General features: G+C 45.8%; 1 protein-coding gene across 5 annotated transcripts in view; it reads left to right on the top strand.

The window, feature by feature from the left end:
* bcas1 (brain enriched myelin associated protein 1) overlaps positions 1–24473 on the top strand; it is a 237205-nt gene that overhangs the window by 190888 nt on the left and 21844 nt on the right. For 4 of the 5 annotated variants that reach the window (XM_068048790.1, XM_068048791.1, XM_068048793.1 and 1 more), the window contains exons 7-9: positions 6537–6704; positions 14381–14419; positions 18763–18942. In XM_068048790.1, coding sequence (XP_067904891.1) covers positions 6537–6704; positions 14381–14419; positions 18763–18942 — 387 coding nt within the window. The remainder of the gene's footprint in view (positions 1–6536; positions 6705–14380; positions 14420–18762; positions 18943–24473) is intronic. The other variant, XM_068048792.1, reaches the window with a different exon arrangement.

Here is a 24473-nt window from a genome sequence, read left to right as displayed (position 1 = left end):
TCTATAAGAACAAGGGTGACCGCGGTGACTGCAACAAGTACCGTGGAATCTCCCTGCTCAGCATAGTGGGGAAAGTCTTAGCTCGAGTCGTTTTAAACAGACTCCAGAAGCTGGCTGAGCGTGACTACCCTGAGGCACAGTGTGGCTTTCGAGCAGAGAGATCCACCATTGACATGCTGTTCTCCCTTCGCCAGCTACAGGAGAAATTCCGTGAACAACAGATGCCCCTCTACGTTGCTTTCATAGATCTTACCAAAGCCCTTGACCTCATCAGCAGACGTGCTCTCTTCGGACTACTAGCAAAGATCGGATGTCCACCAAAGCTACTAAGTATCATCACCTCGTTCCATGACAATATGAAAGGCACAATTCAGCATAGCGGCACCTCATCAGACCCCTTTCCTATCCTGAGTGGCATGAAACAGGGCTGTGTTCTCACACCTACACTATTTGGGATCTTCTTCTCACTGCTGCTGTCACATGCGTTCAAGTCTTCAGAAGAAGGAATTTTCCTCCACGCAAGATCAGATGGCAGATCGCTCAACCTTGCCAGTCTTAGAGTGAAGACCAAAGTACAGAAAGTCCTCATCGGGGAATTCCTCTTTGCTGACGATGCTGCATTAACATCCCACACAGAAGAGTGCCTGCAGAGACTCATCAACAGGATTGCGGCTTCCTGCAATGAATTTGGCCTAAGCATCAGCCTCAAGAAAACAAACATCATGGGACAGGACGTAAAGGGTAAGGAGGGGGAGGAACTTCTGGATTGTGTTCAGGTGAACTTCCTTGATCAGTATGTTCTCAGCCCAACTAGAAAGGTGACATTGCTGGATCTGGTGCTGGGAAACGAGGTGGGCCAAGTAGACTAAGTGTCTGTGGGGGTGCACTTGGGTAAGAGTGATCATCGCATCACAATGTTTAGACTTGTAATGCAGAAAAGCAAGGAACAATATAAGGTAGAACAGCTAGATTGGAAGAGGGCTAATTTCAATGTGATGAGAAGGGATCTAGCCAGGATAAAATGAAACTAAAGACTGACAGGAAAAACTGTAACGGAACAATGGATTATCTTTAAGGAAGAGATGCTTCAGATACAGGCTAGGTACATTCCAACAAGGGTGAAAGACAGGGGAATCAAAAACAGGGCTCCTTGGATTATGAGGGAGATAAAGATTATGATGAAACAAAAAAAGAGGGTGTATGATGCATGTCAGGTGAATTCTTGAAGTGAGCACCAGGCCAAATACAATAAGTTGAGAGGGGAGGTGAAAAGGAAAATAAGACTGGCAAAGAAAGACTTTGAGGATAGAATGGCAGTCAACATAAAAGGAAGCCCAAAAATCTTCAACCAGCATGTAAATAGTCAGTAAGTTTTAAGAGGTGGAGTGGGACAAAGAGGGTAATATCTGCTTAGAGGCACATGCCAAGGCTAAAATACTTAATCAGTACTGTGTATCGGTGTTTACTAAGGAAGAGGAATCTGACAAAATATTGGTAGAAGCAGAAGAGAGCAGAGGCAATGGATAGGGTAAAAATTGAGAGGAAGGAGGTATTGGAAAGGCTGGCTGTGCTTGGAGTAGATATATCACCTGGTCCGGATGGCTTGCATTCCAGGTTGCTAAAAGAAGTGTGTGGCAATAGTAGAAGCTTGTTGTAATCTTCCCTGTATCCAGGGAATATTGGGAGGTGCCAAAGGATTGGAGACTGGCAAATGTGATACCTTTATTCAAGAAAGGGTATAAGGACAGTTCTAGCAGCTACAGGCCAGCTAGGAACATAGGAACAGGAGTAGGCCATTCAGCCCATCGAACCTGCTCCGCCATTCAATACGATCATGGCTGTTCATCCACTGCAATGCCTTTTTCCCACACTATCCCCATATCCCTTCATGTCATTGGTATTTAGAAATCTGTCACTCTCTACTTTAAACATACTCAATGACTGAGCTTCCACAGCCCTCTGAGTAAAGAAATTTAGCCTCATCTCTGCCCGAAGTGGCTTCCCCCTTATTTTGAAATTGTGTCCCCTGGTTCTAGACTTCCCAACCAGGGGAAACATCTTAGCTACATCCACCCTGTCTATCCCTTGAAGTATTTTTTAGGTTTCAATGAGATCACCTCTCATTCTTTGAAACTCTAGAGAATACAGGCCCAGTTTCCCCAATCTCTCTTCATAGAGAGTCCCGCCATCCTTCAATGGCAATAATATCCTTCCTAAGGTAAGGGGACCAAAACTGCTCCAGGTGCGGTCTAACCAAGGTTCTATACAATTGAAGTAAGACTTCACTACTCCTGTACTCAAAACCTCTTGCAATAAAGGCTAGAATACCATTAGCCTTCCTAATTGCTTGCTGCATCTGCATATTGGACACCCAGGTCCCTTTGTACTTTTCACTTTCTAATCTCTTACCATTTAAGAAATACTCTGCACATCTATTCCTCCTACCAAAATGGATAACCTCACATTTTTCCACATTATATTCCATCTGCCATGTTCTTGCCCACTCACTAAGTCTGTCCAAATCCCCTTGAAGCCACTTTGCATCTTCCTCACAACACACATTCTCACCTAGTTTTGTGTCATCTGCGAACTTGGAAATATTACATTTGGTTTAACATCAGTGGTAGGTAAGGTTTTAGAAACAATAATCAGGGAAAAAATCAATAGGCACTTGGAGAGGTTTGAGATAATTAAGGCTAGCCAGCATGGATTTGTAAAGGGCAGATCATACTTGACTAATCTAATTGAATTTTTTGATGAAGGGAATGTTGTGAATGTTGTCGATATGGATTTTAAGTAAGTGTTTGATAAAGTACCACATAAAAAGCTGGTTAACAAAATTGAGGTTCATAGAATAGAAGGGATAAAAACTTGGCTTAAGGACAGAGAACAGTGAGTCGTGGTAAATGGTTGCTTTTCAGACTGGAGGATGGTAGACATTGGTGTTCCCCAGGGGTCAGTGTTAGGACCACTGCTTTTTTGCTTTATATAAATGACTTAGATCTTGGAATACAGAGTAGAATCTCAAAATTTGCAGATGATACCAAACTTGGAGGAATGGCAAACAGTGAGGATGATATGAACCTCCTGCAACAGGACATAAGCTAGCAGAATGGGCAGATAAGTAGCTAGATGGAATTTAACACTGACAAGTGTGAGGCAATGCATTTTGGCAGAAGGGATAGTGTGAGACAATGTGAACTTAATGGTGCAGTTCTAAAGAGTGTGCAGGAACATAGGAGCCTGGGGGTGCATGGGCATAGAACTTTGAAGGTGGCAGGACATATTGAGAGAGTGGTTAGCAAAGCATATGGGATCTTGGGCTTCATAAATGGAGGCATTGAGTACAAAAGCAGGGAAGTTATGCTGAACCATTATGAAGCTCTGGTTGGGCCCCAATAGGAGTATTGTGTACAATTCTGGTCATCACACCTTAGGAAGGATGTGAGTGTCCTTGAGAGCTTGCAGAAGAGATTTACCAGAATGGTTCCAGGATAGAGGGATTTAAGTTACAAGTTTAATTTGGAAAAGCTGGGGTTGTTCTCCTTGGAGCAAAGGAGATTGAGGGGAGAGTTGATAAAGGTGTGCAAGATTATGACAGTCTTAGATAAGTTAGACAAGGAAAAACTATTCCCATTAACTAATGGTACAAGGACTAGGGGACACAGATTGAAGGATTTGGGCAAAAGATGCAGGAGGAATATTAGGAAGAACTTTTTTACGCAGCAAGTCATAATGACCTGGAACTCGCTGCCCATGAGGGTGGTGGAAGTGGAGACAATCAGTGATTTCAAAAGGGGAAGTTGGATGTGACAAGTGAGGATTAGATATGAGATACCATCATCTTCAATGGTTTCAGCCCCAACACTGACCAGAGTCTCAGCAATGGGCATCCCAATTAAGGTCAGCACCGTCTCTTCCATGGGGGTCAGGACATGCAGGCTGCCTGAAACCCCTCCAATTAGCTCCTGCTACATCTGGTTCTGCACTACCTTGTCCTGCAGGAGAGAGAGAAGTGTGTCAGAGTGTGTGATGCAATGTGTTTGGCTGATGCAACTGTCATGGTTGAATAGCTGGCAGTGTGCAAGCTATGAGATGTGACTGTCAGGCTTGCAACAGTGTTAAGTGTGTAAGGATGAGCTGAAGCCATAAATGCTAGATAGGAGTCATCATTGATAGAGATTGTAGGTAGATGAGTAATAGAGGCGTGGTGAATTGAGCAGTGGGTGAGGCTAGTAGAGTAGTTAGTAGGATATGGCATTTGAAGATGCATTCACTGACCTTAAGTACTCATGTGAGGTAATTGAACATCTTGCAGCACTGTGTCCAGGTTCTCAGGCCTTGATTCTTGGCATTGACTTCCACGGTCGCCTGCTCCCATTGCCTTTTGACCATGTGTCTGGAGGGTTTCCTGTTCCCCTGCGGATACAGGCCATCTCTCCTCCTCTCCAGCACAACCACTACAACCTGCAATGCAACCTTAGAAAACGCGAAGCCCACTTTCTCCATTCCCCAGTGTTTCCCAGAACAGATTCACTTCCTGTGTGACTTCCAGCACTTGCTCCAGCCACAATGCATTTCCCCTTTAAGAGGTGCAAGCTGGCTTTAAGCAGCACATGCTAGCATTAACTGTGCCAGGAAGTTAGAATTTTGGGCCCCTCTGCTGATGCAGTCAATAGACAGTGCGGTTAGTACTGACTGTACGCAGAAATCATTGTAATGAGCAAGTAGCACGAAGTTGGTGTGCTGCATGCATTTTTAATGAAAATGCAGGGGTTAATCTCACATCAAGATCCCCACACCTATTTTGGAGGGCTGCCCAAATTAGCACCCCATGAAAGTAAAATTAATGAGAGGTTAATTTTTACCCTCTATTACAAATAGATCAATGTGCAACAAAGATGGGGTTGATTTTGCTGACTGTTCAGGTATAGTAATTTGTACAACAAAGTACTGCTAGAATCACACTGGAGAAATTCTAAGGCAGTAATGGCACACATAACTTGGTGGGTATTTCAAAACAAGAACAGGAAATCCCAGAAATCCTCAGGAGTTCGGGCAGCATCTGTGGAAAGAGAAACAGAGTTAATAGGCTGAACTTTCCTAGCCCTATGATGCCGGGCTTGGAGGCGGGAGAGCTGGGAAAATAGGGGGCAGTCTTGTTGAGATGGCTACCTGATGCATGCCTGCCACCTGGGAATTTTCCTGGGGCAGTCTGGGAATCAGATTGGCCTGCTCGCTCCTCAGAGGCGGGTAGACAATTACGCTTGTTAAGGCCCAAATTTGGGGTGATTTTGCAGCCTCACCAGCATTTTGCCACCAGCGGAGTGGAACCCTCCACCATGTGCCGAGGCTGCCAGCTCAATGGCAGCGGCCTCCCTATGGCAGGCTGAGGGGGTGGGGTTGGGGAGGGTCATCAGAGCTGCAGGATCCATGCCCCATTAATGGGTCTGCAAACATGAAAGGCCTCAATTGCAGCCAAAGTCGATCCAGCAGAGGGGTTTCCCTCTGCTCTGAGGGGCCTACTGGCTTCATCCCTCATCATTTTTGCATTTCATCAATGCCTCCAAGTGTGCCTCCATGTTGAGGCACCCTCATGGTCTCCAATCTGCCTTAGCAGTGCCCACCTCTCCTGGTGGGGCTGCCGAGACTCCAGAGCTGCCAGCCCTCTAACTAGGCCTGCAGCATCAACAGCCCGCCAAGACGGCAAATGGGGAGGTGGCAAATTAGGAGGTCACCTCCCAGTAGATTGCGCCACCGATCTCACTGCCGGCAAGTGTGAACCCAACATCAGGGTCCTGAAGTCTGCAGGAAAATCCAGCCCAACATTTCAAATCAATGACCTTTCGTCAGAACTCAAAGCTAGGGAATGAGATGTGAGAAGGAAGATTAAATATGAGAATGTTGGGTTTCGGCCATTCCAGTAATGGCCACAGTGGGGTTAGGACATACTGGCCTGTCCTCCTTAAGTTAGCTTTTACTGCAACTGGTTGTGCACTACGTTGTCCTGACAGAGAGAGGGAAGTGTGTTAGTGAGTGTGGTACAATGTGTTTGGGTGACGTGAATCTCACAGTTGAATAGTTGGCAGGTTATCAACCTGTTTCTCTCTCACTGATCCTGACTGACCTATTCTGACATTTTCTGCTTTTATTTCAGATTTCCCGCATCCGCGGTATTGTGATTTTTTTTATAATTGGGTATTTGATGGCTTTATATGCACTGTGCATATAAATGACAAGCTTGCCATTCACTCCAAGCATTTAGAAAATAATGGCCGAAACAGGTGATCATATAAGTGGAGGTCCTGAAGGATAGTGAGAATGTAATCTTAAGTACCCCAGGATATAAATCACAAATTCAAGACATCTGCTAAAGTTCTTTATTGTTGCAGAGTTAATTTGACATTGCATTGCAATGAATGGGAATAATGTTTTCAACAATATAAGGGGGATTTGATTTTATCAGTCAGCTCAGTTAGTGGTTAACCACATGCGAGTGTGACAATGAATAATGACTGCAGCTTTTTCTTTTAAAGAAAAAAGTAAATGGTGAACAAAAAGAAGCAGCAGCCAAACCCCACAAATTAGAACAAAAAGCAGCAGAGCAACTGGAGACATCCAAGACAGATGCAGATTCCTCTGATAAAGCAAAACTAGAAAAGGCACCAACACAGAGTCCATTTGGAAAGCTGTTTAAGCAAAAGGTCAGTAACAATACAGTAATTTCATACATCAAACATACTTTGTATTGAGGATAATGATAACCCTCATTGGCTGTAACTGTGATCTCCACTGTTGTAATCTATACATATATGTGTTGCTCTCCTGAAACATAAAATTAAATAACTCTAGATATCATAGTTGGATAAGTTACTTATATACCTAATTACAATTTTAATTTTGATCAAGTCCCATGTACATGTAGCAGCCTGTCTACTTAAATCCAAGCATTCATTATAGACACCTTTAAAAAATGGCAAACTAAAAACCAAGCCCATTTACTAACACAACACAATCAAACAGATTAACTAGACAGGTAGAAGAAGTTGCCATTTGGAAACCAGCATATCACCATCACTATAATTAACATTTAAGAAGCAGGAAGGTAATTATAGTAATAACGTCACATTTTTTGAAATTACACGGTTAATTACAAGAAATCATTGTTGCTGCCTTATCTCCTGGTTGGGACTGCAGAATTATCCTTTACATGTAGTGATCCAAATAAGGTCAAAATGTTGCACATACATCAAGTAAATTGGCACATACAAAGTTGATAACTCAAATGTATATTACTAAAATTCACTTCCTTTTACATAGAGATTAAGAAAAGTGTAAGTATAAGTGTTGATGCACAAAATTGTAATTAGAAATGTGTAGGTTGAATGTTTAGTCTTGCATGTGGCTGTTCTATTTCTGCTCTTACCTGGCTCAGTTCAACCAAAAGCACAGCGTTAGTATGTATGCTGATGAAACCTGGTGGGGGAGAGACCATGATCAGTGGCTTTTGATCCTGTTCCAGGTAAGTTTTGAGCAAAATGGCTGTAACCAATTCTAGAGCTTCAGGCCAGGATGTGCGTAACACTGTTCGGGTGGTGGTGAAGGATAAGGAAGGAGGTGCACCGGTTGACTGTACCTTCTTCATTAAGAAAATCTTTATTGATTGCTGTGGATTCCAAGCTGCAGACATCTTCTGTCTGCTAGACTTCCCCAGCAATGGATGTTTCATCGTGACATTCAAGAATGTAGCGGGATGCATCAAGTTCCTGAAGGTGTTCAAGGCAAGGGGAAACCAGGCATCACTGTCAATCCTCACAGTGGAGCCATTCTTCACACGACTGGGTGGTGATAATCCACCTCTACAACCCATATTTTCCTGTCGTGGATGTACTCACCTTCCTCACCAGGTATGTTGAGGTGGCTGGGAACAGCACTGATGTCAAGGACCCGTTTGGGATTTGGACCAGCAAGCGGCAGGTCAAGGTGACCTTGAAGGTCGATGCCAATGGAGCCATCATCCATCCTCCCTCCAGCTTCGCTATCAGGGGAAGTCGAGGCTTCTTGGTCTCTACGTATCTAAGAGACGGTCGCCCACCTCCTCCTGGAATGTGCCTTTGCAAAGCAGGTGTGGAAAGAGATGCAGTGGGTTTTGTCAAGGTTCATCCCAAGCAGCTCTGTAACACAGGAGTCTGTGCTCTACGGGCTGTTCCCAGGGACGCACACCGAGACAAACATCAACTGCTGCTGGAGGACTATCAATTCGGTGAAAGACGCCCTTTGGTCTGCCCGAAACTTGCTGGTCTTCCAGCGCAAAGAGTTGTCCACCACCGAATGTTGCAGACTGGCACATTCCAAGGTCCAGGACTACGTGCTGAGGGACGCACTAAAGCTTGGGGCAGCCGCAGCAAAGGCTCAATGGGGAAAGACCACAGTGTAAGGTTCCCCCACCAAGCTAGACTGAGGGGCTGGATCCATGGGAAACCCCTCGAACTGTATCGTTAATATTCTGAATTGCTGTAAATGTAAAACTGTAATTGACATGACAATTGAGAAACGGAAGGGTTGGGAAGAAACTCATGACAGTATTGAAGGAAACTGATCTCCCTTGCAATGTTTGTATTTTTTGGTGCTGTTTGGAAACTGTTTGGCAATGTAATTTTTACAGATTTTTATGAATAAAGTATATTTTGGAAATAAAAAAAAAAAAAATCTGTGGCAAATCTGGTCACGTGGCAGCCAACTGTAGCACAATCATCTGCAAGAACTGTAAGAAGGAAGGTCATCAGACCAAACACTGTAAACAGAGCAAGTGCTGCAACCGGTGCGGTGAGGCAGGCCACCTCCACAAAACCTGCCCCAAACGCTGCCTCAGTTAGCACAGGCGCCAAGGTCCAAGGAAAGGCCGGGAGAAGGAACGGTGATTGCGTCTGGTGCTGGAAAGGAGACAAGCAATCCTCACCGCAGCCAAGAAGGTCTATCTGAGAAGGAGAAGAAAGGGGAGGCAGCTGCACTCAGTGACCCAACACCTACCTCGTGCCTGGAAACTCCTCCTCTACAGACAGAATCAATGGAGGAGGAGGCAGCAGATGAACAAACTGGTCAGTGGCAAGTGGTAAAAAGCAAAACCACAAAGAAGAAGCCTCCAATAAAGGACAGGTGACCACCCAAACCAGTGGCAAGAGGAGTCTACCATCTGAGATAGACTATGGCAGCTCCTCCTCATTGGATGAGGAAGGGCCAGAAAGATGGCACCTGCAAAAGAAGCATCAGAATGCAAAGGAGCTGGAAAGAAAGCCTCCCAGCTCGATGCACTGGAAGCTGTGATGGGCCCAACGCGCCCCAAACCCAAAGTGCCGAACCCAGTGCACCCCAGCTCCGTGAGACCGAGCATCTGGCACACTCCAGCTCCGGGAAGCCGGGAGCAGTGATGTCTTTGAGGAGGAACAGAGGGGAAAGACACCACCAGCAGAGGACAGCCCAAGCCTTGCTGCCTAAAAGCCCCCCCAATGTCACCCAGCAGAACAACCCCCCCATGAAAACCAGAAGGGGTTTCTGAGCCCATCGAATGTGAAACAGCTTGTGTACACTGTGGTTTGCAGGAACATATCCAAGGACTGGGACTAGCAAGGACACCTGGTGTGGTAAGCAACACCCAACTTTAAAACGGGTATAAAGATTGCTTTGACTAACCTGCATAGCGTTAAATCCACTACACGATGTGTTTCGACCCTGGACTACTTTGCCAAGGTCAAAGCCGACCTGCTGTTTTTGCAGGAGTGTGGAATACCACACCTCAGCACTTACAGGCAATGGTCGCGATGGTGGTCGCACAAGCCATCAATCTGATCGGGGGAAATGGTTCCTCCAGCCTGGGTATTCTGCTGCGGGGAGGCAAATTCACCATCTCAAAAGTTAAGGAGGTGGTGGGCGATCGCGTACTCGTAGCAGATGTAATGTAACACAATCCTCCACTCTGGTTAATCAACGTGTAAACCCCGGTACAATGCAGCGAATGGCTGACCGTCCTCCAGCAGCTCCCACTGCTGCTGGCAACATCCAGGCCGGTCACTTTTGGCGTGACTTCAACTGCATCATTGACGCAGCTGGACGATCCGGCAGTGACGAAAGCAAAATGGACGTTATGTCCAGATTCCGAATGGAAACAGTAAAAGATGCCAGGCTGCATGACATCTTCAGCAACCCTGCAGATGGAGCGCAGCGTAGATACACCTGGTTAAGACTGGACAGATCTGCCCGTTCCAGGATTGACTTCCTGTTTGTGTCCCGTGCTTACACGATCAGATCCACCGACGTCAAGCCAGTGTTCTTCTCTGACCACTGCCTCTTACTGGCCAACTGTCACTTACAAGACGACCAGCGGGTTGGCAGGGGGACATGGAAGCTCAATGCTACGCTGCCAATCCCAGAGAACGCTGAGGAACTCTAAAGGGATTACAAAGGTTGGAGAACTGTGAAGCCCCTCTTTGAGTCGCCGATGCACTAGTGGGAAGCGATCAAGGCGAAAATCAAGAGGTTCTTTATCCTCAAAGCTGTTCAGAGGGCAAGAGAGAGACAGAGAGAAATGTCCCAATTCCAGAAAAGAATGCAAAATCTGCTCCAGCTACAGTCGATGGGGGTTGAGGTCAAGGAGGATCTCCAAAAGGTGAAGAGCCAGCAGGCCTCGCTCTTTGCCATGGAGGCCTCCACGATCATCTTCCGGTCCAGAGTTCGCTCCGTTGAGTGTGATGAATGTCCGTTACTTCTTCCAAAAGGTACACACAGAGAGCTCTGTGATCAGCAGCCTGAAGGAAGAGGATGGCTCAGTAACCTCTCTGCAGTCTGACATACTAAGGATTAGCAAATCCTTTTATGCTGGGCTGTACGACGTGAAGCCCATGGACAGCACGGCCTCACAGTCCTCCCTGTCATCTATCACGGAGGTCTTAGATGACAGCATGCAGGAGAGTGTGGACAAACTGCTAACTCTGGACGAGCTGACAAAGGCTGTTGGGTCCGTCGAGACGAGTAAAACTCCTGGAAGCAACGGCTTACCGGTTGGGTTGTATTCGGCTCTGTGGGACTGCATCGGCCCAGACCTGCTAGAAGTGTACGAGAGTATGTTTCTGGCCGGTAGCATGTCAGAATCCATGCGGAAAGACATCATCATCCTCATCTACAAGAGGGCGGAAATCAGAAATCGTATCATTGCTTAATGTAGACTACAAGATTCTGTTCAAAGTCATCGCCAGTCAGGTCAAGCCTGCTCTGGAGTTTGTGATTCACCCTGACCAGACCTGTACTGTACCCGGCAGGAAGATCTCTGATAGTCTTGTGCTACTCAGGGATACGATTGCCTATGTACAGGACAGGGGGGTGGACACCTACCTCATTAGCTTGGACCAGGAGAAGCCTTTTGACAGGATATCGCACACATACATGATGGAAGTGCTCTCCAAAAAGGGGTTTGGGAAGGGAATCCACAATTGGATCAAACTGCTCTACACAAACATCAGTAGCGCAGTCTCAATTAATGGGTGGGAATCAGAAATTTTCCCGATCCGATCTGGAGTCAGACAGGGCTGTCCTCTCTCCCCTGTCTTGTTTGTTCGCTGTATTGAACTTTTTGCTGAGTCCATTAGGAAGGATTTGGGCATAAGAGGGGTGACAATCCCAGGCAGTGGAGGCACTCAGGTCAAAGCCTCCCTGTACATTGACGACATTGCCGTCTTCTGCTCAGATCTGCTGTCCGTTCGTAGACTGATGAGCATCTGCGACCAGTTCGAACTGGCCTTGGGAGCCATACTAAATCGCGGCAAGAGCGAGGCCATGTTCTTTGGGAACTGGGCTGACCGATCCTTTGTCCCTTTCGCCATCAGTTCAGACTCCGTGAGGGTGCTGGGGTTGTGGTTTGGAAGGGCCGTGGGGTGTGCCAAAATCTGGTGGGAGCAAGCAGCCATGGTACACCATAAATTGAGCATGTGTGAGCAGCGTTTTCTCTCCCTTGTGGGTAAGAACCTGGTCATCAGGTGCGAGGCGCTCACGTTGTTGCTGTATGTGGCGCAGGTCTGGCCCATACCCCACTCCTGCGCCGGGGCAGTCACCCGTGCCATTTTCCGCTTGATCTGGAGATCCAAAATGGACCGGGTCTGGAGGGACACGATGTTCAAACCTCTGGATAACGGTGGAAAAAACATACACAATGTCGTCCTCATCCTGATGACCACCTTCATGTGTGGCTGCATCAAGCTAAGCATGAAACCCCAGTATGTAAACACCGTGTCACTACATGCTGAGGTTCTATCTGTCCCCCGTGTTGTGAAGGATGGGTCTGACCACATTGCTGCGGAACTCTCCATCCAGTTGGTCCGTGCCGTACCACCTATCCTTCGTGAAAAAGTTTGTGAAGGAAAATGACTTTAACCACCAATCCATCAGGCAATGGTCTGCACGGAATGTCCTCAAAGGCCCTATGGGAAAAGGAGATGGTGGATCCTGTCGGATGATTCCCCGAGCAGACTGCCAAAGTCATTTGGCAGAATGCATCATCACGAGAACTTTCAAACAAGCACCAAGACATAGCTAGGCTGGTGGTGAGAAGGGCCCTCCCCGTCAGATCCTTCCTGCAGGTCCGGAATCTCAACTCCTCTGCATGCTGCCCTCGAGGTGGAATGTGTCTTTGCAAAGCAGGTGTGGAAAGAGATGCAGTGATTTTTGTCGAGGTTCATCCCGAGTAGCTCTGTAACACAGGAGGCTGTGCTCTACGGGCTGTTCCCAGGGATGCACACCAAGATAAACATCAACTGCTGCTGGAGGACCATCTACTCGGTGAAAGACGCTCTTTGGTCTGCCCGAAACTTGCTGGTCTTCCAGAGCGAAGAGTTGTCCACGACCGAGTGTTGCAGACTGGCACATTCCAAGGTCCAAGACTACATGCTGAGGGATGCAGCAAAGGCTCAATGGAGAAAGACCACTATGTAAGGTCCTCCCACCATAGTGAACTGAGGGGCTGGAACCCATGGAAAACTCCTTGGGCTGTATGCACCAAAATATCGTTTTGCTGTAAAATGTACATTGTATGTAAATGGAATGGAAGGGTTGTGAGGCAATTCATTTCTGTATTGAAGAAAACTGATTTCCTTTGCACTTTCTGGAATGTCAACTTGGTGCTGTTTTGAACTGTTTTGTAATGTATTTTTTTTACAGATTTTTATGAATAAAGTATATTTTTGGAAAAAAAGTATGCTGACGAAACCCAGCTCTACCTCACCACCACCTCTCTCAACTCCTCCACTATTGCGAAAATATCATATTGCTTATCCAACATCCAGTAGTGGATGAGCAGAAATTCCTCCAAGTAATTAGTGGGAACTGAAGCCACTGTTTTTGGTCCCTGTTCCAAATTTTGTTCCCTAGCCACTGACTCCATACCTCTGCCTGGCAACAGTGTGAGATCTAACCCAGTCTGTTCACAACCTTGCTTTCACTTTTGACCCCAAAATTAACTTCCGACCTCATATGCGCCATCACTAAGGCCGCCTATTTCCACCTGATAACATCACCCGACTTCACCACTGTCTCAGCTCATCTGCTGCTGAAACCCTCGTTTAGGTCTTTGTTACCTCTAGAGTTGACTATTCCAATGTACTCCTGTCTGGTGTCCCACATTCTACTCACTGTAAACTTGAGGTTATTCAAAACTCTGCATGCCAATCTTAACTCACACCAAGTCCCGTTCACCGATTACCACTGTGCTCAGTAACCTACATTGCCTCCCGGTTAAACAATATCTTAAGTTTAAAATTTTTATTCTTGTTTTCAAATCCTTCCATGGCTTCACCCCTCCCTATCTTTGTAATCTCCTCCAGCTCCATAACCCGCGGAGATATCTGTGCTCCTCTAATTCTGGCCTCTTGTGCAACCCTGATTTTAATTGCTCCATCATTGTGGCTGGGCCTTCAGTTCCCTAGGTCCCAAACTGTGGATTACCCTCCCTACAACTCTCTGCCTCTCCATCTCGCTTTCCTCCTTCAAGACACTCCTTAAAATCTACCTGTTTGACCAAGATTTTGGTCACCTGACTTCATATCATCATATGTGGCTTGGTGTCATATTTTGTTTTATAATGCTCCTGTGAAGCGCCTTGGGGTGTTTTATTATGTTAAAGGCACTATATAAATATAAGTTCTTGTTGTGGTTGTTGAGTTTCAGAACAGAGAGGGGTAGAGCTCAGAAAGATCCCTGTTCCATAGCAGGGACTATTGCACATTGTTCAATGAAACTACACCTCCCAGATATAGCATTACTAAAATTAGTTATACGTTTGGCAACATAAAGCCTTTTTAAATGATTAATTAATTTTGGTCTCTCTTTCCTCACTCAGACCATCAAGGAAGTACCACAGGTCAGTGCAAGTCAAAAGGTAAGTTTATTATATTTGGTAAATTCCATGATCCTGTGAACCCAGCAGAGAGTCTCGCTTGAAGGAAACCTGGGTCAGAGATGGGAATAGTTACTATAATCCCCATTCTCTGACCTGCAGGCCATTTAAATGAGCTTCTTCCTGGAAGTGCTGAATTTAGCCTTTTGTATACTGTACTGCAATTGTATTAAACTGTCATCATGCTAGATGTAAATCTTCATATAATGGCAGCATTTATATCACATTAAGTGCCATTTTTCTTCTCATTTTCTCTTTGGGAGCCCATTTATCACCATGCATTCTTTTCCATCTGGGAGGGCACAGTGGTCTGTTGTTGACTTCTGTATGACTGTCATTGATGCCATTGCAATCAACTAGCAGGAGGTGCAATTCAGGCAGGGCATGACAGGAATGATAGTTTTTCTTATCCCTGAGGTGAAATGTCTTGCTTCTTCATCTGCCAGTTCACCTCTAACTATTAAAAGTCTCTGAACTGAGTTATAGGAATTTAAATGACAGGCAGCCCAAGATTTAAACCCATGCCTTATGACTGGGAGACAAGCAGACTACTAGTTATATGACTGTGCCATACAGTGCCTATAAATTTGATATATGAGAAGAGTGAGTATAATCTAATTTTACAGATATGTCAGTTTCTGTATCCCAGGGATAACTTGTGCTATTTATATTTCAGAACTGGAAAATTTCATGTACCAAAAGTATAGTGGGTGGTCTTTTATGTCAGTTATTTTTGTTCTTTTTTCCCTGTAATTCTTTTCTGAGATATGTCTTGAGAGGGAGTTTCCTCTGGTGCCATTGCTTTTTGTCTTTGTGAGCTCGGACCATAATTAATGAACCACGGGGATGCCATTTCCAACAAGCCAAACTCTATCCTCACACAATGAATACATGACCCATACTTACTAACAAGAGTTGCTGAATAGTGATCAGAGTGTGAAACATGGCTGATAATTTTCCCTCTCCCCAGTCCTCAACTGTTGAAAACACTACTACCACAGATAGATATTTTTGCAAATAATGTGCAATATCTTCTGGATACACAAGATTGACAACGTTGATTCCAAGACAATAAATGGCTTTTGTTAAATTTGCTTTGCCTCAGCCGGTGAATAATAAGATCAGATTAGTGGACACCTATCTAGTTCTTACAATAAAGATCAAAGTCAATTTTCTCCCCATTTATTTCTTTGTCTTATCATGTGGTGATATTAATTATGAATATTTTGACACATTTTCAGAACAGCAGCTTTCCACATATCTTGTCACGTGCTCAGAATTTAACTTGTGAAGAAGAACTTGGCAACTGTAACCACAATGAAGCCAGATCCTGGATAGTGATCTAGAGGCTGAGCTGAGTTGTTGTTTCCTTAGTCTAAAGCCTGAGAATCAACTTAGCGGTTGCACAAACTGACAGCTAAATCACTACAGGGATCCTATAAGCTTCATGCTATATATGGCTCAACACCTCAGGCCATTTATTTACACACTGCCCATCAAGCTTGGTTTTTACAAACTTATGAAGTTGTTTTGATAAGTATATCAACTTTATTTATTATTTTTATGCTGCATTTTAATGAACAGATAGAAGCAATATCAAAACAAATGGAGATGTAGTACTTTTAGCCATAGTCCAAGGCTGATGCAGTAATGCCACCTGAATGGCTGAGTTATGCAACTTTCTGGGACAAGTCAGGAACACAGTTACCATTAGAATTCCAATAAGACAATAGCACAGATTTTAGTAATATTTATCCTTGTGCAATACTGCATGGACAGAAATTTCTAATTGTCATTGATTCCCTAAGACTGTTTGATAATTTTATTGCCCCCTGCACTGATAGTTTGTAAGTTTGAATCTCACCAGAGCAAAATGAATGACAAGTACTTGTCTCCAATTTGTATTCTGTGGATTACTGCCTAGTTATAGTCACAGCTGCACATGATAGTTCCAACAAGGGAAACATAATTTAATTAGCATAATTCTTTAGTGACAGTGTCTCTAATTACTCTTCCTGTGATGGTGAAAATACAATTTTTTTGCTTTAAAATCCTTTCCTGTTACTACTTGATGAAGATGATTGTTCATATTTTGTGTGGTTTTACTATTGGCAGCTGGCTTTTTGGTAGCTCATCCAAGAGGACATCCTTCATTTATGAATCTATCCCTATGAATAGTTAAGCCACACAGACCTGGAATCTCAGGTTTGATCCCTGTTGTGTGCAGAGTTACCTGACAGCAACTAGACAGCAGTCGAGCTGCTGCAATTGGCCTCAGCATTCCTGCATTAGGATGGAAAAAATTCCCTCCCTTCATTGCTGGAAAAGTGAATATGTGAACACGGGTGAGAATAAGATTGGGTTCTGCTGTGAAATCTCCTATGCTGAATAGCTTACTAGTACTCCCTATTGAGGCATATGTGTTGTCAGGCAAGCCCCCCACCCCTACCTGCCAACATGAATATTGATTTTAAACTGTTGTTGGTGAAGGAAGAACTTGCTTTAAAAAAACAATTGGAGACTTTGGCTGGAGAGATACATTAGCATATCAACAGACAGTACTTCAAAGGACAAAGGGACTATTCCCTGCTCCAATTTAATCCACAATGGACTTTTGATTACCAAGACATTGAAGGTGGAACGGCTAGCATTCCAAGTTGACTACTAAGATGGCCGAATACAGAAACAGATGTGGTCAGGCCAGTTTAGTCACATGACTAACTGACTGTTGGAGCTTTTTGAATTTGAACTTCCAACAAAGAATTTAAAGTCAGAAAACTGTTTGCTCCTGGACTGGAAAAGACCTCTTTCCTGTCTGCTGTCATCTCACTCTCACCAGCTTCGGAAACCATTGAAAACATATGAACCCAAGAGAGGAAAGTCTACAGTGAACAAGGTTTAAGAAGAATACTGGGCCCCAATGAAAACCAAGACTACCTACAATCTGTGAGCACAAAGCACAGTAAAAAAAAATCCTCTTCAGAGATTACCTCAAACCTCTCCATTTTATTTCTCTCCTCCTTTCTGTCTCTATTTGCATGTGCGTATCGCATATGCATGCTAGCGTGGGGCATGGCGTGTATCTGTAAGTGTTAACCGAATTAGAGATTTAAGTTTAAGGTTTAATAAATTTCACTTTTCTTCTTTAAACCTAAGAAAGCCTGTTTATGTTAAATTCTTTGCCTTATAATTGGAAAAAAAATTTTATTAAGAGATACAGCACTGAAACAGGCCCTTCGGCCCACCGAGTCTGTGCCGACCAACAACCACCCATTTATACTAACCCTACACTACCCCCATATTTTCTACCACATCCCCACCATTCTCCTACCACCTACCTACACTAGGGACAATTTTACAATGGCCAATTTACCTATCAACCTGCAAGTCTTTTGGAGGTGGGAGAAAACCGGAGCACCCGGCGGAAACCCATGCAGACACAGGGAGAACTTGCAAACTCCACACAGGCAGTACCCAGAATCGAACCCAGGTCGCTGGAGCTGTGAGGCTGCAGTACTAACCACTGCGCCACTGTGCTGAAAATGGTGAACAAAGATTTACCAAAGGGGCAACTCAAAACACAGTGTGTTTAAAAGTAAACCCTGTTACAATAAGACCAGGTGAAGATAGTAAGAGACCCCTAGACACCTTTCTCACCTAGTCATGACAGTGTCATTAATGACTAATTGGAAAAGTTACCAAAGGACAACCAGCACGTATGAAGCCATACCCAAGCTAGAGGTCAATGCTTCCAGGCGAGAAGAAGGGAGTAAAATTGTGGAGAAAAGTGTTGAAAAGAAACAGTCAATAAATGTAGATGGAGGTAGTTGATAGTGTGGATTGTCACATGATTCCAGCAGAAACCGCTTGATAACATTCAACTCTTGTAGATTTTTTCCCTTCCTCTCTTGTCCAGGATATGAGACCAGTCATTGTTGCCCATAATTATCTGACTCTGATCAAGTACTTTAATACAGCCTATGGCAGTATAGCTGAATAACACACAGTTCTGTACATTGCCCATTGGGCTATCTGGGCAGCACACACATTATATAGTTTTAAATTGAAGTTAAATTTTTGAATATTAGTTATTCACACTTTATTAGTAATGTGATTCATTTAAAAAATGCACCTTCACTATCTATGCTGTTATCATCCAGATGTAAAATGTTAGTATCAATGATATGTACTCACTGTAGAAGCTTAGACCAAATGTGTTCCACCATGGATGCAGGATCTAAAAGCGCTACTGGACTACTACTGCCTGTGCATTCAGTGTGTGTTGCAATTTCACCAATAAAAGTTATATTTTATTTATTATCCAGGTTGAACAAGAAAATGAAACCAGCAAATCTGATGCAAAATCTGAAAAAGGCACGTCCCAACCACAAAAACAAATCTCAAAACAAGAAAGTAAAAGTCCTGAATCTGTGCAGAAAGTAAAATCTGAAGAGGAAGAGGTTAAACCAGCCAAAAAGGGCTTCCTGAATTTCTTCAAACAGATGGTAAATGTACTCTTTGTGCACTTTTATTAACACGTTCCCTTACCAAGATATTGGGCTGAGCTGGGTCGGGTTGGGGATGGTGGATGGGGTTAAAGATTGAAAAACGCACTTGCTGACTGAAACCTGCCTCCAGCCTGCCAATTCTGGTTTTAACTGAGGCCGGAAGGTGGGTGGGCAGCCAGCCTGCTTCAAGGAGCTGGATTGCAACTTTAAATATAATAATGAAGCTGTGAGCCTCATTGTCATTCAGATTGTCAACTTTAACTGCTGTTGGCTGGGTTTCCCAAGCATCAGGGAACCTGGCAGCTTCATCAAGACAAGGACTTGAATGGACTCAGGAGAGAAGTGCCTTCACACCTACCTCCTGGATTCAGGTGCCTGCCTGAGAAACTTCCACAATTGGGCACCTCCTCAACACACAAGGTCTCCCATCCCAACACAAGGCCTCTGGCCTCAAAACCACCACCCCTCCACCAAGAGGCCTCTGATCCACCTCACCCAGCACCCGGCCTCCGATCTCTGATTTCCCTCCCCATCCCAGCACCCCTGCCGGCCCCCACTGAGGCATCCGTCCCTACCCCTAGGCCTCTAATGTCCCCTTCAGGCTTCCAATTTCCCCCCACCATGAGGCCTCTAATCTCCCACCCTCTGCCCCTGCTCAGTGTCTCTGCTCCCTCCCCCAACCCGCAGGATTGGCAGCTCACTCAATGGACCCCACCCCAATTGCCTGCTCCCACACACACAATCGGCCACCCCACCCCTGTCCCTTACATGGATTTACCTGCTGCTGCTGTCACTGACTAACTTCCACCCAACTGGAGGCCCAGCCCATCAACTGGTCTGGACTCCTGGCAGGGAACCGATTACCAATGCCACTGACACACTATGGAGTTAAAACTCCACAGCTTGTGGGGGAATCCTGAATTGCGGGTTCCCCATAGGTTGCTGACTGACCCTTTCTCTGTGGATCAGGTCAGTAAAAATGTCCCTCTTTATGTAGATATACTTGTTGTTTGGCAAGTATGACTTTTCATTTTCCATTCAAATCACCTAAAGTGGTTTTTCTTGGTTAGATTTGTTAGCCAGACTGTACTTGGAGAAGTTAATCCAATACAGAGCAAGATGCACAATGTTGTAGGGGAATAGGCAGAGCATACAGGAACTGCAGAGAAATAAAGGATTGGTGCTATCTGGAAAACAGGGACAGAAGCAATAAAAGGTTAAAAATAAAGGTGGAAATGTCAGACATTTGTTTTTTGGCTGTGTTTGCTGTCAACGCAACCACCAGGTGACGCACTACTGGCACAAATGCAGCCTCATCGACTGAAATGTCACTGTCTGCGATGTCTTAGGCAGCTGCCAGTGATAAAGATGGTGCTGCTCAATTTGTCACAATAAACAAATTGAACCCAAACTCACCCCTCAATGGCCACGCTTGCCACCTCCAAACACCCCCAACAGTACCCCACTTCCTCCCGTGATCGCCGCTTCCCTTCGCCGCTCTGTCAAGCACCCGACTGCTCGCCGCTCCACCTTGCCCGTCTGCACGCCGTTCCCTCCTGCCACACGCTCCCCGCCTCACCGCCCAGAGAAGTGGCGGGGGGGGAGAGTTCAGTGGGGTGCGTACGGTGAGGAGTGGAAACGGGCAGTGAGCAGTTGGGAACGGCAGGATGGAGTGGCGAAGTGTTGGGAGTGACGGGATGGAGCGGTGAGCAAGCAGGTGCAGTGGGGGAGTGAGAAACTGAATGTGGCGATTAAGGCGGCGATTGCAGGGAAAAGAAGGGACAGTTGCGGGAGGTGGAGCAGAGAAGAGAAGCGGCAATTGAGGCGACGATCGCAGGAGAGAGCGGGGAAGGGAAGCAGCTATTGCGGAGGGGCAGGGAGCGGGGTACTGTTCAGGGGGATGGAGGTGGCAATTGCAGCCATTGAGGGGTGAGGCAATACTTGGACGTCATTACATCTGACATCATTACGTGGTGACAACACCGCACGTATGCGCAGATTCATACAAGCTGGCAAATGTTCAGATGCACTGATGACATCGGCGATCGGTCTGCGCATGCTGTCTGCTGTCAGGAGACACTCCGATCAGTACATGCCATGTTCCACCAACTGCACCACTAGCCTAACACACTGCTCAATGCAGCATACCCCCATCACATACCTATCAACAATCTCTATCAATCATAGAAACATAGAAAATAGGAGTAGGAGTAGGCCATTTGGCCCTTCGAAACTACTCTGCCATTCATTATTATCATGTCAGATCATCCAACTCAGTAAGCCTGTTCCCACTTTTGCCCCATACCCTTTGATCCCTTTCATCCCAAGAGCTATATCTAACTCCTTTTTGAAAACATACAATGTTTTGGCCTCAACTGCTTTCTGTGGTAACGAATTCCACAGGCTCACCTCTCTCTGGGTGAAGAAATTTCTCCTCATCTCAGTCCTGAAAGGTTTACCCCGTATCCTTAGACTATGACCCTTGGTTCTGGACTCCCCCACCATCGGGAACATCCTTCCTGCATCTACCCTGTATAGTCCTGTTTGAATTTTATAGGTTTCTATGAGATCCCCCCTCACTCTTCTGGACCCCAGCAAATATAATCCTAACCGACTCAATCTCTCTTCATACGTCAGTCCCGCCATCCCAGGAAGCAGTCTGGTAAACCTTCGCTGCACTCCCTCTATAGCAAGAACATCCTTCCTCAGATAAGGAGACCAAAACTGCACACAATATTCCAGGTGTGGCCTCACCAAGGCCCTGTATAATTTCAGCAAGACATCCCTGCTCCTGTACTCGAATCCTCTCACTATGAAGGCCAACATGCCATTTGCATTTTTTACCCCCTGTTGAACCTGCATGCTTACCTTCAGTGACTGGTGTGCGAGAACACCCAGGTCTCGCTGCATATTCCCCTCTCTCAGTTTGTAGCCGTTCAGATAACAATCTGCCTTCCTGTTTTTGCTGCCAAAGTAGATAACCTCACATTTATCCACATTATACTGCATCTACCATGCATTTGCACATATGACTCATATTTAACATTCATATGCTTCACACTTAGCACTGCTGCAAAGCCTCATACACACACCTCACAGCTTGCACACACTGTCAGCTATTCGAGCATGACAGCCACATCACCCAAACAGATTACTCCACACTCACTGACACACTTCCCTCTCTCTTACTTGGTTGCACGTAACTGGGGACAGTCATGGCTGTATCTCCTCTTCCTCATGAAAGAGATGGTGCTTGCCATCATTGGAGCGGCCATGACTGAGGCTGTGGTTACTGGTGGGGCTGAAATCATCGAAGATGATGGTATGCTCACACCTAACGCTCCTTCTCACATCCCAATTCCCCCTCATTCCACAATCTCCTCATTTGCACGCCGCAGGTGATGTAAGCATACACCTCATGCTCTCATGCTTTCCATGTCTCCCCTCGCCACAACCCTACCCTTGTGCCTTACTCCTTACAGATCCCCAAGAATCTGGCCAGGCAGTGGTGGGAGCAGGAAGACAGTGATGAAACAATGTTAGTCGCTCGAACACTCACAGCCACCAACTCAGATACTGACATTGCAGGCACTTTAGAGGATAACCTAGAGGCAGATTCTGCATGTGGTGAGACACTGGGTACAATTGTGCTACAGCCAGGGCAGGGGACAAGAGGAGCGCAGGTGCCAGTTCACTGGAGGATAAGGTCACACACGAGTTGTGCTGCAGAGGACTCAGATGAGGACTTTGATGGGGTGGTGTACAGAAGAAGGCTGATGGGTATGCACACTGAAATGCCATGTGCATTGGCAGGCCTGCCAGAAAGCAGGTGGTCGATGAAAAGGAATGTGGAGGAGTTTAACACAAACTTGGCACAGGGCTTTGTGCAGAGCTTGGAGCCCATCCTCTTTAGTATGGAAGTGGTGGGAAACTTCACAAGAGCACTTGCAGACCCATCCAGGATGCAATCTCTGATGGCCGATGTCTCATCTTCCACTGCAGCATAAGCAGAAGCCACCAATATCAGTGGAAATGCAGACTGAAGCCGTGCAAGCTCAGCTTGCTGCCACGAAGGCTCAGACTGCTGCCATCATTGCTGCAGATACCAGTGTTCCAAAGGGCTTGCACGATCACGCAGCAGTGCAGCATTCTGCCATTCAATGCATTGTTAGGAATACTGAGGTGCTAGCCCAGGGGGGTGGCAGTGGCACTGTGGATCTGAAAACTGTTGCCCTTTCTCAGGACAACAGCATTCATTCTTCCACCACTACCACTGCCCTTGCTATTGCCTGTCAACCAGCCAGCCAGCCCAGCCAGATTGCTACAGCCCATACTGATTTGGTGCAGTCTGAAGTCAGACCTTCTAGGGCCAGAGCTGCTCAAGATCATCCTACAAAGCCATCTGAAAGACAGCAACCTCCCACCAGCCATACTGCAGCCACTGGGGTAGCACTGCGTAGGAGCACTGGGACAGGCAAAGGCACTCGGAAGACAATAAGGGAATGCACAATGGTAACTGGTTGACTTTTGTATGTAATATGGCAATGCTTGATTTATGAATTTGATTTGGAATGCTTGTTTTGTGGTGGCTTTTATTTTCACATTGTGACCAAGTGGACACTGTAACAGTCAGTAACAGAAAGAATGTAAGTGTGGGACTGTTGTTCAATAGGGAATTGGAGTTGTGTTCACTGGTATCGCAGTCAGATGAATTGATCACAGACAGCCCAACCAAAAAGGGGATGTGTTGGTTGCCTCCTTCCTTCTCCTCCTCTTCCATCTCCACTTCTTCCTTCTCCTCCCTCTCCTCATCTTGTCACCATACAGCCAGTGGCAAGGGCTGTACCCTCATAATGGCAAGATGGTGCAGCATGCAGCAGACCACCATGAATCTTAACATGCACTTTGCTGAGTACTGCGGGGATCTTCCAGAGTGGCCCAGGCAACAGAAGTGTTGATTAATCACCCTGGTGGTCTGCTTGATCGCATTGTATGTGCCAGCATGGCTTTTGTAATATGTATGCTGCCCAGGTGTGCATGGATTGTGTACTGTGGTTATGGACCATGTGGCCAGTAGATAGCCCTTGTCACCCAGTAGCCACCCTCTGGGGGTTTGTCGTGATGGCTCAAATGCAGATGGTACAGCAGACTGCCTCAGAATGAAATGTTCATGACTGCTGCTGGGATATTGGGCATTGGCAGGCATAACTCTCTGCATATGGTCACACACCAGCTGGACGTTGAGGGAGTGGAATCCCTTCAGGTTGCAGTGTATCTCAGAGTTGACATGCAGTGCCCGCAAAGTAACCTTCATGCAGTCAGTGGCGCCGTGCACCACGGGGAGGCCTGCAATCTTCATGAAGTGCGTGTTCGCTCTGTCTGGCAAAAGAGAATGAAATGTATTCAGCTGTCTTGGAATACAGAGCCTCAGTGGCCTCCCTTATGCAACAGTAGTCAATGAACTGGGAGATGCATAAAAGCTCATGGCCACGGTCACCATCACAGCACACTGGAAATGCCATCCTCGC

This window comes from Heterodontus francisci, chromosome 16 (assembly GCF_036365525.1).
Source record: "Heterodontus francisci isolate sHetFra1 chromosome 16, sHetFra1.hap1, whole genome shotgun sequence".
In the NCBI taxonomy this organism is placed as follows: domain Eukaryota; kingdom Metazoa; phylum Chordata; class Chondrichthyes; order Heterodontiformes; family Heterodontidae; genus Heterodontus; species Heterodontus francisci.
Note: the sequence above shows the minus strand (reverse complement) of the source record. Positions and strands in the feature narration are given on the sequence as shown.